The sequence below is a fragment of the Oxyura jamaicensis genome, chromosome 2 (assembly GCF_011077185.1).
Source record: "Oxyura jamaicensis isolate SHBP4307 breed ruddy duck chromosome 2, BPBGC_Ojam_1.0, whole genome shotgun sequence".
Lineage (NCBI taxonomy): Eukaryota > Metazoa > Chordata > Aves > Anseriformes > Anatidae > Oxyura > Oxyura jamaicensis.
The window spans coordinates 19267900-19287956 of NC_048894.1; the positions used below are offsets into that span (position 1 = coordinate 19267900).

The 20057-nt window shown below is 35.1% G+C and overlaps 1 protein-coding gene across 1 annotated transcript in view; it reads left to right on the forward strand.

Annotated features, from left to right (window-relative positions):
• The window catches only part of DNAJC1 (DnaJ heat shock protein family (Hsp40) member C1), a 96286-nt gene that overhangs the window by 46981 nt on the left and 29248 nt on the right, over window positions 1–20057 (forward strand). Inside the window, exons 7-8 of the mRNA XM_035317826.1 lie at window positions 9428–9518; window positions 19450–19616. Of these exons, the coding sequence (XP_035173717.1) occupies window positions 9428–9518; window positions 19450–19616 (258 nt within the window). The remainder of the gene's footprint in view (window positions 1–9427; window positions 9519–19449; window positions 19617–20057) is intronic.

Below are 20057 nucleotides of genomic sequence, written 5' to 3' on the forward strand. Positions count from 1 at the left end.
ATAGACAAATGCTATATATTTATTTTTGAGAGAACAGTGAAATTACTTCTGAATAAGTGTGCTTTCATTTGAGTCACAGGATAATCATACATTTACCTTTATATCTATCTTACAATCTTTATATTTACCTGATTTAAGTGGTATATTTAAATTTATATCTGAAATTAAAAAGGTAAAGTACCAAAGATATTGTTGCAATTTAGATACTTAAACATGGCAAAGTTGGACATCGTTTTTTTTGGGTGTGTTTGTTTGTTTGTTTGTTTTTTAATGTGAGTACTATAAATTTTAAAATTTAGCTGATGTTCAGTCAGCTTAACTATTGTCAGAAGGCCAGTTATCAGAATAACTTCAAATATTAGATACTTTTTTCTTTTCATTTCTGTTGACCACATCCATTTGTTTTTAGTACTGTAGTCACTGCTGAGTAATGAATATAGATCAGGGAATTTAAGGTGGATTTTACTTTGGCTTACAGAAGTAGTGAGTATTAATTCTGAAGAATAAACGGCATAAATGTTCATTTTCTCTCTGTGTGCAAACCTAAAAGAAGCGTATAATTCATAATTCCTAATCTGTTAGCCAAAAGGTTTGTAAAAGTTATAAATGCAATAAAGTCTGGTGTTTCAGCTTCTATTTTTATAGCCTATAACTTTTCCTACAAAGAGATGCAAAAGTTAATACCCTTTCATCTTTTAAATGTTTCATCAGGACTGTGTGGTTATTTTATTAAAGCAATCTTTCTTAATCTTTTTGCATGATCTTAAAGTAAAAATGACAATGCATAATTAAATCAACTGTTAAAGTGTCCTGAGTAAGCTTTGATGTACCTCCTTGATTGAGGTGAGTCAGATGGAAAAGAATTAATTTCACCAATTGCTGCTGCTGTATTTTTGAAACTTTCTTTATAATTACAGTGCTTTCCCTTTTGCCTTAATTGAAAAATACTAACAAGTCTTAGAGGAGATAGTATAATTCATCAATTTAAAATGGGACTTCTTATACTCTTTCTAAGTTGTCATATTTCTTCATTTTGAGATAGTCTATTAAGAAGTCATTATAAAGTGTTTCAGATTTCTGTTCAAACAGCAGGTCCTATGTCTGCTAGACTGCCCAGAAAAAGAGTAATATAACCAAAATGATGTTTTGAGCTTTATAGACACCTAGTCAATAACTATTGCTGTGTTTTTTAAATCCATAAAATTAATGGTATGGGAAAACAAGATGTCCAATTGGAGACCATCAAGCAGGGATATGGTGGCAGGGGAAGCAGGGTTTAGAGGCATTCAATGCAGAAAGGTTTTGGAGCAAGGAGGAAGCAAAGAGATGGAGTTCTAGAGTGAACCACCCCATACATAAATTATTCTAATTCTTAACGGTGGGGTATATTTTGTTGTTGTTTAAGGTGACCTGCCAATTATTGAAGTGAAAATGCAATAAATTATAAGTAAGCTTCAATGTTAACAATGTTAAGAACTTTAGATACCTGAATTACTGTAGTTTATTAATTAAAACAGGTAGTATCACCTCTTCTGAAGAGCATGAGAGCAGCAGTGACCTCATGATGGACCTGCTGCTTGAAAGAATGGTGCAAAACATTTTTTGTGTATTTTAGCTAGCTGGACAGAGGGACTTCTGGACTCTTGAGATGTATTTAAGGTTTCAGCAAGTTCTTTCAGCAAAAGAATAGTTGTACTCATGCAGCTGTACCCTGGTACAGAGATCGTCTTTGGAGTATACATGATGTTCACTTCAATAATACACTAACATCGGTTTGAGATTTCAGAGTATTTCAGGCTTTCAGTAAGTACAATCACAAGAGCAACTTATCTGCAAGATGAGATGCCAACATCTGAGATACTGAATAACTCAGTCTTGTTGTGTTTGCTAGTTACAAGGTGTTACAAGGGTCGACCTAGGGATAGCTGTTACACATTTAGATGTTTATTGAGTTAATCTCCATGATTTTTTCAGCCATTTAAGAGCCAACAAATTATTTTCAAAGTTAACTGTCATTCATCTGCAGCTAATGCAATCATAGACTAAGTTCTAAAAATGTCATTCATATTTAAATAAACCATGATTGGGACAGAAAACATTAAGAGTTTTAGCAATGCTTATACTTAAGTGTGGCTTCTGCCACTGAGTTTGGAATCCCTCAAGACTGTCAATGAAATAGCTGAATTGTTTCTTCAAATTAAGGAAACAAAAGTACCTGCCTGTGTATACAAGATCTTCCTCAAAGGAAACTTCTAAGAGAGGATGAAGTCAATTTGAACTTTTTGCCACTTTTCATATTGATGATTCCTTTTACCTAGCATCCCCCCCATTAGTAATGTGAATATTATTCTTAAAACAGCTGAGGATTCAGGTTTCTGAGCTTCTGCCCATGCCTGACTCTCATTTATCCAATTGAGTGTCTTTCTCCTACTTTCCCTCGTCCTTCAAAATGTCAGATTTCAGAAGGAGGCACTTAAAATAATTAAGGTGGGCCTTTACTGAAGAAAAATGCTTTGTTTGCATGCCCTCATGATGGCCTATGCCATTTTATTGTAGTCTGCATTTTATGTCAAGAAATTGGAAGAAAAATGGGTGAGAGGAGGATGAGAGAAACTCAAAAATGATTGTTTTTTTAACTGTTGACAATTGTATTTTGAGGGGGACTACATAGGTTTTTATATCCCTGCATTTAGTGTAGTTAAATGTCAGGGTGAAAACAACGTCTTAAAGCTTGTTTGAAGAAGTGAAGAGAAAAGAATCCATAAAATGTATCATAAATCAAATATCTGTGATGTGAAAGAAACATTAAGTGGAGTGTAAATTACATGGACTATTACCAATTTCAATTCTTCTAATGAAGATACAAGAAAAAGATAGAACAAAGAATGCAAGTTTTTTCTAGGGTCATCAGACTGACCTGGAAGGCTATCTACTTAAGAACCAAGAAGCTCAATAAAAATGCTTGTTGGAACTGAAAACTGTTCTCACAAAGTCAGCTAAACAGCTAAATATAGTGTGCAAGAATTTCAGTTCAAATAGTCCATGTAAAATAAATAGATGGTGTTGGTGATTATCCTTTTCTTTTTCTTTTTTTTTTTTTTTTTGGCAGAGGAGTCATGTAAAATGTATTTTATTCGCAAAATACCTGACCAGTTTTTAATTGGGTTGTGCAGACATACAGTTTAAGAAAAGTGGTATTTCTTAAAAATGTTCTTCATTATTCTTTACAAAATATTTAATTTGGAAGACTGAAGAGAAGAGCATTTGTTCATATTCCTGACAACTACTTTTCCTCCAGCTTTATGTGGTAAAGCTTAGTTAGGAATGCGTTTACTTTTTTCACCAACTTCAGTGCTAGGAAATGGTTTTTGTTAGTTGAATTATGATCCTACTGTTGTTCTGAGAGTAATGAAGCAGAAAGCATTTTTTTGTTTGTTTCATACGGAAATGTGGATTCTTGTTAAGAAAATAAATGTTCCTATTATCTCCTGTCTGTGATAATGTAGGTGTATTGCATACCCTATCAGTGAGCTGCTGCAAGAACTTCTGGTGGCTCTCCAGCAATGAGAAGGCAGTCCAAGCTCAAGATGTAGTTGCACTGGGTATAACCTAGTGAGATTATGAACAAAGCTTTCAATTATGATTGAAACTTTTGTTTAAAAAGACCTTTGTGTAGTATGAAGTGAATTAAAACAAAAAGGCCAGTAATTTAGTTTTATGTAGACTACCAGATGGTAATTACTGAAGCTGATTTAGTAGCCTGGAATAGATTCAAACTAGTGACCCAGAGGTGTTTAATTTCTTGGCATTTTTTCCTCAGGTTTTCTTTTAATCCATGATTACATTTCAACACCTGCTTAGAGATGGTTCAGCCCTGGCCTTAAACGGATTGGCAATGTGTCATTAAACTCGAGAGGCTTTGCCAGCAGGGCATCTCTTTTTGGCAAAGTTAGCTTTTAGGCGAGATTTGATTAGGTCAGCCAACAATTATGTGGTTGTTTTTGTCTTCACATATGACTTTAAATAAAATCATAATATGAGATTTAAAAAAATACTGCATTTAGTAATGTCTGCTTTTAAAAAAGATATTTTCAAAGGGATTTGTTCAAGTCACAAGGGTTAAATATCTCAGTAATTCCTAGGTTACAGAGTTTTGAGGTGTTCCAATGCATTGTACAGCACCAGTGCTGATAAAAGTTGTGGAGGGTGAGCAAATGCAAGATGTGTGGCACAAGTGATTGCCCATTTGCTCTGTTCCTTGCTATCTCACAGCTTTTTAGAGAACCAATGTAGGGATGAAGCTCTTGACCCTGAGGTCAGTTAGAAGATAAGATAAAGGTCAGAGTAGAGTAGATGGTAAAACAAGTATTCTGCATGTATGCAAGTGAACAAAAATAATTTACCTCTAACAGGGTGCGTTACTGTCTGATGCTCTGGAGAAAAAAACATGCTTTGTCACATAGTAAAAGTTTCAAGTGGACATAAGACACAAAACAAATTTGCCTTTAATTGCGTGTTGTTCTGTGGTGGCCAGGTTTGTTCTGCTCCTTCAGATAATTACTCATAATATGTCTGCATATCTCAGCATTTTAGAAGAGTGGAGCTCCAAGAGTAGCCTGTGAGTACAAGGTGATACTGGCTCTGAATGAATTGAACCGTTCTCTTGGAGTGTGAGGCTTCGCTGGGTATGAATGAGGTTCCCAGGGAAGCCTTGCAGCACTGGCTACAGTTCCTCCTTCTGGTTGCCTTTGTTTTCCCACTGTGGATCTGGAATACCCAGCAGATTCTGCATTAGCACAGCCTGCTGCTGGTCACTTGCTGCATCTGAGGCTTGCGAACCATAGTCCAACTGCCCACGAGTTATACCCAGCAGAAGAGCCTGGCCACACGTAGCGTTATTCCAAGGTGAAAGGAAATAATTTCCTGATTAAAAAGAAGGAAGTAACACAATTCCTATTTATTTACTGGTTTGTCTTTTAGTAAACATGTAAAAATAACAACCATTTACATCACAGTGTTTAACTTCTTTTTACATTATTTCTTGCCATAACATGTTGATAATGCTGATGTATAAGCCCATCAAAAAAGTGGTTTTCCTGTGGTGTAATGCCTGGCATTTTTATTGCAAACAAATAGCAAATTGAAGGTTGGATGTTGCAATCATTTTAATTTTACTCCTTTATCATTAACAATCATATACAAATGTGCTCTCTTCTGTGACTAATGTCACTCTAGTACAAATTGTACAGGAACACTGTACTCAAAGTCAAAAAACAGATCAAGATCTTCATGTGAATATTTAAATTGGTAGATGAATTTAAGATTAATGCAAAGAAAATGGTTTCATTATACTGATTTTAAATATGCTTGTAGGAAAGCTTCCAGTTAACTGTAAATGCTGAGAAGGGGTGCATTTTGTTTGTATTAGTCCCTTGCCCCTGACAAGTAGAATGTGAAGCTGGTTCTATCACAAAATCTGTAATAAAGATTCAGATATGGTCAATAATGCAAGTTGTTTCCAATGTTTGCCTTATTTCTCTAATCTGCAGTCTTTCTAAAGTAGACCTTAAAGCCAGGAAGATTAACTGGAGGGAAAAAAAAAAAAAACAAAAAAAAAAAACTCACAAAGCAAATAAACCAACAAAACCTTGTCACCCTCCTAGAAGTCAAGGAGAGGCTGGAGTGACTGAGACTTATTCAGAACTGAAGATTTCAGTTCCAGGATTATTACAGTTTAATGAAAAAGTGTAGCTATCATTAAAACAAAAAACAAACAAACAAAACAACCAAACAAACAAAAACTTAAAAGTCCAGTATCAAGAATTCCTGCATTTGTAGATACCTCAATAATGAGTGCAGTTTTGTCCTGGCAGTCTCAAGTTTATTGACAGGAGACAATCCACAAATAGAGAAGGACTGAAATACAAGAATTCCCCAGTATTCTTCATTCTTGTGTGTGGTTAAAATATTGAAAATATGTTAATAAAGTATTTATCTGTCAATTTTATTTTTCTTCTGCAGCACTTTTTGAAATTTTTAAATTAAATATAAGGGTAATCACAGGAACTTCCTCCACCTGGTAGATGAAATATAATTTAGAAATACTGGTAGCACGGTTCTGAGTTTCTTTTCATTCTGTTTTTTCTTGGAAAGTGCATATTTGAATCACAGTATAATAAACCAGCATGTCTTTGCCCACTTCGTTATATTCTTACTGAGAACAAAATATTTCTGTTCTGATGAGGTAAGCTAGAACCATTACTCTTAGAGTAGTTCCAAGCTTTGTATTTGCCTGTGCCTTTTCTCTGTCCCTTTCCACCTCCAGAAGGTTCAAAATGTTGCTTTTCTCATGTTTATTACCTATGGAAGTATAAATATATACTTCAATATATACATCAAGTATAAAATTTTGAGGTTGCACATATTTTGTATGGCTGCGGACAAAAGATCCTCTTAAAGTATTACTGAACCTTGGAGAAGAAGCAGTAGGTTTGAGGAGGCTGTATCCATATTTTCATTGTTTTTAGGGTAATTCTTGGATTATTTGCCCCCCCCCCGCGCCCCCCCCCAAATTTGTATTGAGGCAATGTGATTGTTTATCACTTTGGAAAAGTAAAAAATCTGAACATAAATCTACTTTGAAATTCTCTTACTAATAAAACTGAATATGCTTGAAAATTTATATTTTTTTTAGACTGATACAATTGAAAACTATTGAGGAAAAAATGAAATGGCCTTATTTATGTTAAGGTAGAAGTTTTCTGTAAAGAATGTCCTATTTGTAACTGCTTCCTAGTGTTTCTTTCATTGTAACTTACCAGGTGTTATATCCATATAGTTTGTGGCTAAAATCTTTATTCAGGTATGTCTTTTAATTTCTGTTCACAACCTGTAGATTTATTTCTTATGCTTTGGTGGAAAGGTTTCAGTTTTCAAATCTTTAAAATCCATTTTTATTCAATTTTTATTTATTTTTTGCTTTGTTTTGTATGTATACATTTTTACATGCTCTTCAAAATGCTCAGTACGCCTGTTTTTTGTGATTATGGTATCAGCAATAATAACCTGTGATTAATAAGATAAAAGACTAGTGTGATTAATAAGATAAAAGACTAGTGTTGCATTTGTTACCTGCACATTACTTCATTTGCAGCGATAATCCATTTGATATCTATAAAGCAGCAATGCCACTAAATTTCATTTACGTGCTTCTGACTAGTTTTCTTTGTTGTTCAGCTATTGTGTCTCATTTTCATCTGAGCCACATTTCCAATTGTTCTGTGATTGACATGCTGGAGAGATTGACAGTTACCCCCTAGTGCCTGCTGTCTGGAGATCCCACAAGCAATAATGGATTTTACCCCGGAATTTAGCATCAAATATTGGCTTTCAGTGTCAAATGGGTTAAATTTAAATGCCGGTTAATTGTAGCCATTTTGAAATCATAGCCTTAAACAAAAGCATTTTTAGGGTATCAGGATGTCTAAGGATTATGTAGGCCATACAACCCAAATGTCTCAAACTTACAGCAGAAGTTAACCATTACAGCTGTGCCTCTTTCTGTTTCTTAATGATGCAAATAGTCCAAACCTGGAGACTGCAAAGAAAGTTTCCATTTGTGGTAGGGATTTCATATTTAAGGTAAACTGAAGAGAGAACCAATACTAATCCTAATTTTGTAATCGTATGTTTTAACATATAAACTGAATACATTTCTTTGAAGTCTTTGTATCTGCTGTAAATGGTAATCCTCCTGCGTGGTGTACCCTTTTGATTGGTTTTAGCCCTGGCTTTACTAAAAAACAGCTCCTCTTCCCCATTCCCCAAAACAAAACGGTAAGCATGTGAGATGCCCTCATCTGTTGTATGCCAGTAGTGAAAAGCTATATAAACTCCTTAAAATTTGTTCAATGCTCAGAGTGACCTCCTATGTAATCCTGACAGAGGAAAGTGAATTCTTGTTTACTGTGCCCAAGCATAAAGAGAGAGACAGAGTAAGAAAAAGTATTTTGGAAGGAGAGGTAACATTAATGTCAGAATTGGTAAGAGCTGTTCTTCAGGAGTGCTGACTTACACTGGTGGGATTTCTCTGAAACATTACAGTGTTCTGCTCAGATCTAGGACATGATTCTGTCCTCCACATTGTCCCATCTCTCTCATGGCTCTTTGAAGAGGCAGATACGTAATGCAGTGTAATGCAAAGAAGAATTGTTGGGTCATGTTATCCTCCTTTGCAGGAGGCCATGTTTCTCTGTGGCTTCTACCATTAGATGCAGCAGTCATGTCTGCTGAACTCAGTTTTTATTTCCAAAATTTATGAAGATTTCATTTATTTCATTTTTAATGAGACCAGGTTTTGTTCAGGTTTATGGGATTGTAGTTGAAATTCTAAAAGTATTTACCAAGGTTTTACAATACCTTCTACATTAACATTCAAATCAAACATTATGTGTAAAAAGTGGGACCATGATGAACCATGATGAAAAAACAAGAGAAAAATTATTTTTGGCTGTGAAGAAGTAAAAAATAGGTTAATCTAATCATGTAATTATTTTTGGTATAATACAAGAAATGTTCTGCATGTTTGGAAATAATAAGTAATTGTTTGCATATTTCAGTATTTCTATTATAGATTCTTTGGTTTTGAATGAGTATATAAATCTCTTAAACTGATGAGAGTAGGCCAACTCTCAATATCTCTTAATTCAGCAATCTGGTTGCACACATTTGGAAAGCTTTCAATGCAAATCTATAATTACTAATTCATCAGATTTTGGAAATGTGTATCTTATTATTATGAAATTTGTGACAGGCCTTCCAATTTTATGTGTAAACATACTAAATAGATTTCACATTAGAATCTAATCTAATCCTTGGAGAAAAAGAAAAAGAAAACTTGGTGTTTATTTTTAACACTATAATAGCAATGAAAAAGTTACTAAAAAAAAAAAACAAATAAATACATTGTTTTTCATATAATGTGCAATTAGTGTTACTTCATGAGTTTGTGGTAAGAAGATCACTGCCTAGCAATTGCCTTTGTCCCTGCACATACTACTCTAATTAAAAACTTTCATTTTTTCTTTGAACTTCCAGATTGCTGATGTGAGCAAAGTGGGTGCATGGACTCTTAAAAAGTTGTAAATAGTGATCAGAAATGTTTCCCTAACCATTTTGTTTTTCAGGTTGTCAATAAGCATCATAACCTATAATGCCAACACTGTAACACTATTAAAACATGTATTCTGCAAAAATTCTACATTCTAAGCAAATTATTTCTATACTGCAAAAATCTGTATTTTGAGGAACAAATGTATCTTGAATTTTCTTTTTATCTTTTTGTGAGGTTAAATGAGAAATTAAAGCAGAGCCATTGAATAACTTGTTTGTATAAGGATGCTAATGTCATTGCAACGTTTTCTTAAAGGATGCCAGACAATTATATGTAGAATATAAAGAAACAAAAATGAAGGAGAAAGAAGATGCCCTGGCTAAGGCTGAACTTGAAACACTTCAGAGTGAGTTTTTATCACTGTCTTAATAAACAAAGATGTAATATAACATACCTACTCCACGACATGAATGTGAACAAATTGTATTTGTAATCTTCTAAAATATGTGCTTTATATATTTCTATACTGCTGTTGAATTTAAATGAGCTTTTAATTTGGTGACTAATTTTGCAGTAGTCTGCTGGCTTGTTTTTGCAGAAGCATAAAGCTCAGGTTATAGTTATATAGTAGCAAGAAAAGCGTACTTCGCTAGAGATGTTGCTTTACAGGAGAGGGGAATTGCAAAAGCATAGATCTTGAAGTATACATATTCAGATGTGACCTCTGGGTTTTGAGCATTCCTGTAATACTTTTTTTTTTTTTTTCTGTAAATAACTTTTAAAAATAATATACTTTGTACTATTTTATATAAATTGAGTTTGTACAAATAGAAATTGAAAATAACTTGAATTTCCAAAAGCATGGATGCAGACTTCAGAGATGGATTCATGCTATTGTTGAAATAAATGTCTTAAAAGTCTTTATACTCTTATAAAAGACCAGAGAAGGCAATTAGCATTTCATGTAATAAAGTATTCAGAATAATTATAGGTGACTTCCTTTTCTTCTCTCAGCTATTTCCTTTTGACAGTGATTGGACCTACCCTCTTCTGAAGACAATTTTAAAAGATTTTTGTTTGTGTGCATGCTTGCTTTATTTACTGTACTTAAGTGCATGCTTTTAAGTTCCTTTATTCTGAGAAGTGCATTGAGTGCCCTATAATAATTTACTAGCTTTGAGAATGCATAAGCACTTAAAATACAGCTGCATTATTTATATTTACAAAATAGCTTAATTTTGTAAAATCAGCAACATGATCAAGCTTGAGCAATAATTCCTAACTTATCCGTAACTAAATCTATTTTGAGCAAATGGCTAATATTCAGCACCTCAGTGAGCACCATGGACCCAGGCCAAATCTAGCAGACCAGTGCATTTAATTCTTGTTAGGGAGGTCTGCCATTACGTAGGAAATACCTCCCACAAAATGGGCCCTTGCAATAGGTCTTGACTCCAGTTATTAAAAATGTGTTGTAAGATAGCAATGTTTTGCCATTGTTTGACATAGATGAAATCTTTGAACTACTACGTACTTTATATACATCATTTTAAAAAGACTGATTTCTGAAAACAGAAGTGCAAGTGAAAGTAGAAGGTCATTAAAACCGTCATGTGTGTGGTCCTACGTTTCACTGAACTGCTGAGTTTCACTTTCAGTCAACACTTCTTGGTGTTTCTCCTCCGTGCAGATCTGCCAGGTGTCACGTGAGATTTGCTGGTTTTATGTCCTCTTCTGTGGGTCCCCGCCAGTAGCAATGCCCACATCGAGAGGTGCAGGTTTGGTGCCCTTTTCCCCCCAGGTCTCTCATGACTTGTGACAGAAGCATCACTCTGTCCGCTGTCACACCAGAATGAGAGCTGGCACCTGACCCCCTGCCTGTCAGGTGAACCAGTGTCACGCACATGGAGCGAGAGGAGGGACGGGTAATCACCACCTGTACTTAGTGGAGTTTGAAATTCAGCATGGAATTAATTTGGTCAACCAGCACAGTGCTATTGCTGGGCAACAGAACAAGCCATCATTTCTCATTTTTTAAAATGAGACTTCCAAAGGAATAAAAAGATGCATCTGTAGACAAAAAAAAAAAAAAATACCTTTTATCTGAAACATGCATGCAAAGCATCTGCTAAATTTGCTTATTTCATTATATTGCTCTGTATTGTACACTTCAGAATAGCATAGCAAGGTTGTAAATCGCCAAATGAGCGTTTGGTGATCGCTTGTTCCCATTCTTAATTTTAGAGACAATCCATAGAGTGTGAGTTCATAATAACAGATCCAGCTATCTAATTGAGTAAATGCATCTCATGCAGATTACCAATAGCTGTTTTACGGTGCTTGTTTTTTCATGACCTAATTGCTAGTTTACCCCCACGTCTGTCTGCTTTCCTGCTGAAATTGTGCAGTCTTCTGTAGGCGCCTTGAACTAAAACCAGAGAAGAATATCAGAGGAGGAAAATATAATTTGCAAAGTAGGAGAGAGAGAGAAGACAGTTCTGAAATGTCATTAAAGTGCTATATTTGGTAAGGAGTGGGGAAAAAGTAATTTATTGGTAAATCAAAAGTGTGCATAATACTGACTTATTTTTTGGCACTTTTGCACTGTTTATATTATCACTTCTCAGCCCATTCAAAACACTCATTACTACCTTAGGAAAATAGAGCAACTTTACAAGTTTGCCTTAGAAAATATAGCAACTTACAATACAGACTCTATTTGTAGGAAATGTATTTGTGTGCAATTACAGATAACCATGTGTTTCATCTACAAAAATAGAGTTTTTGGTGTCCTTTACACATTTAGATACCAGAACACAAAATTCCTTTTAAAATGAAGATGCTTTAATTAATACAATTTGCTGTTAACTTTTCCTTTTCCAGTACTGTCACACTTGCATACAATCCCTGCATCAGGCAATGATTCTGTAACGATAGTCCTATTCTTTATATGAAATGTAAATAGAATATATATTAACTGAACTAGATAGTCATTAAACTATGGAGATGTAAGCGTACATTGCTAGGACAAGACTCAGCCAGTTTTTAAACTTTAATTGCAAAGTTTTGGTGCTTATCAAGACTGATTCTAACAGTTGTATTGGCTCCTTGTGGAGTACAAAGTGCTTCTTTCAACTGCATCAGCTTTGAGGGAAAATGCATCTATTTTTCTTTCTTCATGCTTAACTGCTTAACTTTGGTAGTTCTGTTACTCTCTGTTCTTGTTATGCTTGTTTTCCTTGCTCTCCAATAGGAAGGCTTAAACTTAGATTTAAATACAACTGTTTAAATAAAAAGCTGCTGCTAGATATTGTAGGTGAACCCCTCATTTACCAAACATATTTGCAAGCCCTTTAAATCCAGAATTGTTGCCCAGATGTACAAGGCATCTGGAATAATCCATAGCAAGAAATGATCTTGTTTCTAGTTATAAGCCACATTGAGTAGTATTTTTTTTGTATTTTATTCACTCTTATCATTCAAGCTTGAAGTAAAATAAAAAGTTGCATGCCCTGTAGATGTGTGACCAGCCTTCTGTCCGTGTTACAGTTTTAGAGTTATATTGATAATGGTATTTATCGCTCTATATAGGGATGTAAGTAAGATGTGACTGTCTTACCTGCCATGAAAATTCCTGAGTGGTACTGAAACTTTGATTTCATTAAGTTTAGTTAAGTTTGGGTGGTTCTCCCTTTCAAGACATTTTAGAATATAGCAAGTTACTTGGGTAGCTTTTTACATTGTTTCAGAAAACTGAGGGGTTGAAGACCTCGCTAGATTATTTAGTCTAATGTGTTTATTTCAGGCGCTTACAGGTATAAATCAGTGAAAGTTACTGATTATCATTATCTTGCAGTTGTCTGAAGATAACCATGTATCAGTGACGCGTTTCAGCTTTTGGCATGTTGTTATGCAAGCTACAATATTGATCAGAAGAGTTTGGGAAGGCTTCTGTTCCTCGTGGCTTGTTTACATAATTAATTTTATTGTTATATAGGTATATCTTAATTTCAGTATGGATTTCTCTAGCTTTAGCTTTCAGGTTTTCATTACCAGCATTTGTCTGTCTAAAAAAAAAAAAAAAAAAAAAAAACTTGTACATATCAGCAGGTTTTCTTTATGTAAAGCATTCCTTTAGCCCTTAATTTCTGTGGCTTTTCTGTACTGAATTGTTTTTCAGGGTAGCTGTAGGTATTGGACACTGGCTTTGTGTATAGTGTTCTAACATTTGCCATCTGATTATAAAATCATATTTCTGCTGTTATCACTGTTGTGTTTACAGAGTCACAGATTACATTATTTCCCCAGCTCTGATAGCTCATTTCAGATCACTTGAAATAACTGTGAGCTTTTACATCAAAGGTTCTTTGCACACAGTCCCTCTTAAGTGCAGATACGGCCTAAGGTCCTAAGCTGTGTGATCCAAAATACTTTTGGTTTGAATAATCCCAGACTGTCAGCTATTCCACGTCCCTACATCTTGCTCTATGTGCCTATTCGTTTTAAATGGTTTTGCCCAAATTTATGTAATCCAGAAATATGCTGAAGATGACTTTTCATTTATTTCCAAATAATTGACAAGTATCTTGGATAATTGTGTTTAGTATTAATCCCTGCCAAAATGCAGTGTTCACATGCCTGCTCAGCAATGATTTGCTGACAGACAGGTTCAGAGAAAATTAATTCATATAATGCATGCTTTTTTGGTTAGCGTGGGTGTGAATGTTCTGATCACTTAATTGTTACCTCTGAAGCCTAATTATGGCAAACTAAGTATCATCTGTTTCACTGATTGTTTTGGCAGGCCTGCTGAAGGAATTCTGAACTTGTGGCTCATGTGCTTTTCCCAGTTGGATCAGCTAGTCTATATGATACTTCTCCCTGCAAATCTTCCTTCAGATTTTATGGAAAATAAATATTCAGCTAACAGACAATGTTACGAGGTTCATTTGAAAGAGACGTGTTTCCTTTTCTGTTTGCTGCAAGGCAGATTAGTTCTCAAATATTTAGATGTCTGTTTCTAACCCTTTCATATTATGGGGTTGAGGGATTTGGAGGGAACAGGAAGTTGGGGGAAGGAAGGGTAGATATTTACAGAAAAGATGAAAGACATCAAGTCTTTTAGCTTGTGGGATTTTTTTTTTTGTAGTTGAGGATGTATTAATTACTAAGTTTTTAATCAGTTTGCTCAAAAATTAACTTCTAGGTCTTCATATGGCACATGTATATCTGGCTGTTATTGGTGATGCATTCATGTGATCCCATTTACTTTATTATGAATACTGAAATGTGTATTTTTTTAACACGTGAATGTTTGCCCCATAAATGCTTTAGTATTGAATTAGTTTGGTCGATTTTTTCAATAGACTGTAAAAACTTTAGGACAACATTTTTTTTCCAGACTTTTGGATCTATTGTATTATATCTGACTGTGTTGCTGTACATGCAAGTGGATTTTTTTGTGACATGTTTTAAGCAAATTTTAATGCTGTAACTGCTTTGCTTGTCTTTAATAGTTACGTAGGTAAGAGAACAGTATTGAAAGAGAGATCTCAGTGCAGTACCCCAATGACTTGCCAGAAAGATGCTTGCTATCTACCTGTGTTTGCGATCATATTTCTCGCTTATCAACAGACAACATAGCAGTCAGTGTCCCCTTTCTGTGACTTTCAAGACATCATTGGTTTTCTTTGACTATTTCTTCTGTGAGTTCTTACTGATGCTGAAATATAAGGCTTGCAAGTCTTGCTGAGAGAGAGAACTCCAGCTTAACGTGTCATACTTTATTGCAGAGGCTCAGCACTTGTGTGGGTTGCTTTTTTTTTCCCTTCTTTCCTATATGAAGTAGTCTTTTTTCTGTGGAATTGTTAAGTGCTCTTTGAATTCTTTAGGGTTATATCAGCTGGCAGGTAAAATCAGGATATAGTTTTCTGAAAACTTTGAAATATGTATCCCTGTTTTGTTGTTGTTGTTGTTGCTGTTGTTGTTTTTTCAATGAAAAAAAGCACTATTGTTTTATTACATGGCACTCTTGATCCAAAATGCTGGCTAATTCCTGATCTTCTGAAAATGACAGCTGGTGGATCTTAAAGCAAATAGCCCTTAGCCCCAGTTAATTCTGCCACTGATGTGGTAAAATTAACGTAGTAACAAAGTAAAAGGACTATCAAGGAGGTCCAAAGTATCTGATTATGTGCAAGTCATTCATCAAACTGCTATATGTGAATCATTATACCGTAAACTAGCAAAACATACAGCCAGTACTGGTATAGTGTTGGAGGCCTTTAGAAGCATTAAGTACTATACGGGTAAGAGAATGAACTAATTGTTATGGTTAAGGTCTAGGGACCCCAGTGATTAGTATCTTATACTGTTTAAACATAGGGGGCAAATATCTTTTTTTTTTTTTTTTTTTTTTTTACCCTAAGATGTTAAATACACAGATTTAGTCTTCTGGTGAAGAACTTTATAGTTCTAAAGGCAGAAAATACAGAATCCTTGCAGTATGAATTCAGCAAATGATAGATCAAAATTTCTCCTGCTACAGAAAGACTGGAAGTACAGAAAAACCAACTCATGGAAACTCATGGAAAATACTGATCATTTTACATAGTAGTAGTAGATATCAAACGATTAGCATGGTGCTCATGCTATTGGATTATCCATTTACTTTCTATTGTTGCCTGTTTCTTTTTTATTCTACCTAATAAACTAGAATAGTTAGTACATGTAATTTGGGAATTGAAATACATAATATTCTCAGAAAATAGTAGTGAGAGTAGGAATTATCCTGTTGAGCCTGAAGTCTGACCCTGGTTTCACCAAGACTTTATCTCCACATATTTGTATGAGCACCAGTAACTCTGGTCTTAATTAAGGCCCACTGGATGTTGGTGCCCGTGTGGGACATAGTGCTCTAATTAGGTCTCCAGTGGATAGTGGGCAGGCTGTCACAAAACTGGGAGGAATCTTTCAGATCCTTCTTTGTATGTTTTTCCTACATTTCAGTTAGGTTTGTACATGACAATATTAGAACTGAAGGAAAAATGCGTAAGTCATTTTTAAAAGTCTGGTCTGCTGTAGTGGTAGGCCACGTAGTCTAAACCCAGCACCATTAGAAAATGACACCAAATATTCAGGGAAGACCAGTGTTTTAAAACTATGAATCATGGCTGCAATTGTTGCTACTGTCAGCGCCATCAAGCCATCAAACACATCCTTGGCTTAGGTTAGGGTGGTGGCAGCAGCACCAGCTTGCTGTTTGTCTGTCAGACCTTAGCAGATGCAGGATTCAGCTCTATAGGCATCATTTGCTGTATAGAAAACCTGATCCTTATTCTCTTCAGAGGAAAGCAGCAAGTAAGGTCAGAAGTGTCTCTTGGCCTGCCAGCGGAAGTGCTGATAATGAAAAGATAACATGGAAACCGATAGGTTTTCTTCCAAGGTGTCTGCTGTGGACTTCTGATGTTCAGCTAAATGAAATTTCAGTGATCTGCTTTGCTTCCTCCATCTTCACCTGAAAGAACAGTGCTCCGCTGCCTTAAGTGGAATTTTTATAAACAGTACACGTCATTGCTTCTGAACAGCATTCTTCATAACTTACACAAACCAAGTTTTTACTGGCAGTACTTGGAGGCCGTTAGCATTTCACCAAAACTCTTAATGTGACATTATTTTAAAACAGTAAATATTCCCCTATCTGAAATCCTTTATGGTGTTGCCATTAAAACTGTGAGCTTTCCTGTTCTGAAATGTGGCTTTTGAAATTCTGAGGTGAAACTGTTTTCAGTGAGTTACAGAGAGCCCTGTGTCAAAGGTGCTGTGACTTCAGTTTTATTTATTTTTAAAAAATTCATTGTGTCTGACAGCCATTGTGGTATGTAGGGGGTAGGCCAAACTCTTTCATCTTTTAGTATCTGCATGGGAGATAGTGGAGACAGGTTTCTTAATTCTAGTTGAGTGCTTGTTTGAGAATGTACAGCCATCTTCTTTAGGCAGGATTTCTCTTCCCTTTGGTAGTTAACCATCAGAAGGATGTCTTATCTGTATTAGGTCTTCCTTGCTTATCTGCCTGAAGAAAGCCTAGATACCATCTTCGATACTAGATTTTAAATTGGGGTGCAGTGCCCTCTGGAAATACCGTTGCAGAATTACTTCTAAAGTACAGAAAGAGCCTAGACTCTAAATTTTTAGAAGTTAAAGTTATAACTATCCAGGCTTTATCTATTTGTGTCTTTTGAGAGGGAAAATTAGCAAATAATAACTGATGAGGTACAAAATAGAGGAAAACCAACTGTCTCAGTATGTGTTCACAGTTAAGTAATTCCAAATGACCACTCACTGTATACTTGATTATTTTGCAGGATTTAAATACAGTGGTGAAAATTGTCACTTCAGGTAACTTCCTAGAACGTTTTTGTCAGTTGATGTGTTTGTAGTAAATAGTGAAGTTGTTGTTACTTGTCCCTGTAAATCTGAGTGCCGACTCCAGAAGTTATTACATATGGCTGCTTTGGAGAAAAATGAGATAACAGTTGATGTCTACAACTTGGTTGTAAAAATTACCTTTTGAAATAGACAAAAAAAAATTTTGGACAGGTATTGTCTTTAATGAAAATTTCTCTCATCTGGACAATGAGAGGAATGCTGGTTAATGTTTTTGGGCTTTTTTTTAGTTCTGTGTTTTTTGTTGTCTTTTTTTTATGAGTGTATGTAATTTAATTATATTTACTATGAATACCTAAAGAAAGATGCCCCAAAAAATCTAAGTATGAGGTCTTTACTTAATATTTACTATTGAGAGTAATTTGACAGCAGTTACAGGCAAAGTTAGAGATTTTCACAGAAGTTCTCAGAACAAAATAAATTTAAAAGGTCATGACTTTTCTGCTCTGTTTCTTATGACCTCTGGAAGGTGCCATGAAACTATTCTAACTCCAGTTGTTTTTTTCTTAAGTGTTCAATCCCTAGGAGTTTGCCAGGTACGTTGGATATAATCACCAGGCTGTCCTTGTACCTATAATATTAGGAAAAGGAATTCTGCATTTCACTGTGTAGGGAGCAGTTTTCCTGTCCTCATTAGGAATTTGTAAAAGAAGATTTTCATGAAAAAAAAATCTCTGGTGCTCAGGAAAATATTGAAGCACAGAGGATTGAGGCAAAGGCAGGTACAAGCTGATCTCATGGCTCAGCGTTGCTGTCTCTCCTCTTCCATTCCTACTACCTTTAACTGACTTAGATACGTTCTTTTTGTTGAGTGTAAAGGGGTAATTTTCTACTAGATTAGTGAATGGAATGTGTTTATGAAGTGGTTGAATGACTGTCAAAGCAGAAAGAGAAGAGAGGAGCGCTCAGGCACACAGTAGGGAGTGGAAAGGTGACAGCAGTGTACAACTTTCCTCTTTTGGCTGCAGCCAGCCATTAGATCAGCTCTTTCAGTTTGTTAATTGTGTCCTTAGGAACATCCAGATATTGTGACTACAGCATATTTAAAAAACAAACCAAAAGAAAACCAAACACCTCGGGTATACCTGAGGCTTGTGAATGCTTTCTAGGTCTTCATGCTTCTCTTTTCCAATCCTCTTCCTGTCTGTCCTAAAGTTATGGCAGTCTTCAATGAGTCGTAAAGCTTTCTTTTGAGATCCACTTGTATGGTGGATCTGTTTTAAGTTACTGGGATTTAGGTTGTTGTTGTCCCTCCTTCCCTGTTGTCCCTAAGTTTGCCAATCCCATTTAATATCATTTGAAGGACAGTGAGAGCAGAAAACAGTGGTCACTTTGGGAAATGAGGTCCAACATTTAAAAAATCCTCTAAGTTTAAGTGATAGAACAGAGCTATCTGTACTTAGAGGAATCCAATAACAGCAAAGCTATCTGTTGGTTCAGAAGCTTTTACTCAACACATCTAACCATAAAGCAATACAGAATTATCTAAAACTCACCTTTCTGCCATTGCTGTTTCTTTGTTTATGTTTTTCTTTGAAGCCAGCAGGACTTTGGAAATCTTATAACAGCTGCCTATGCTTTCGCCTCTACTAATTTTAATTGTCAGATGACAAGAGCTAACTGTGTTTTCTGGGGTGCTCTTCATTTGGCACTTTAAGTCATAACTTCAGGTAGAAGGGGGGGCAAGTATATGCATTGCTATTTACTTTTCATAAAAATAAAATGATTATGCAAATTACTAAGCTGTCTTTTTAACAAATAAATTTAAGCCTCTTCCAAAATGAAAATTGAATATAGCATTAGGAGTTGGGGAGCTAAGCCTGCTTCTGACATATACTTCTCTGCAGTATTTGTAGCATTGGTTTTCTTTTTTCTTTTTTGTTTTTGTACAGAGGAGAAAAAGCCTAAAGTCAAGAAACCAAAATCTGAATTCCCTGTATACACAGTTCAGGAATCAAATGCATACGTACCATCATATGACCATGGAGCTTCTATTGAAGAGATTGAGGAACAGATGGATGACTGGTTGGGAAACAGGAACAGAGCACACAAAAAGAAGGCAAGTTCAAAATCTTTAATGTAGTTACATATTTTAAATGCTGATTTAATATTTACATATTTACATATTTTAAATGCTGAATACATATTTTAATTGCCTCTTAAGAAAATGGAATGCTGTAAGTATACCACTACAGTATTTGTATACCATTGAAGTCTAGAGAAGTTTTGATTTTCAAGCAGAGACGTAATGGAAAAGATTATAACGATGTTCAATACAATTTGTGTAATGATACTGGAAATGTTGTTATAATAGGATGTAGTTGATTAAAACATATGAAAACTCTCTATGATTTCCAGTATCAATACTATTCTTGTTCACTAGAAATTTTTGGAACATAGTGCCATCAAGTTACATGAGGTTTGGTTCTTTCTCTTAATTGCAGTTAATAACGTTTTGCTTGCCCCAGAGTAGCTGCTTATTCTCTATTGAAAAAAAAAA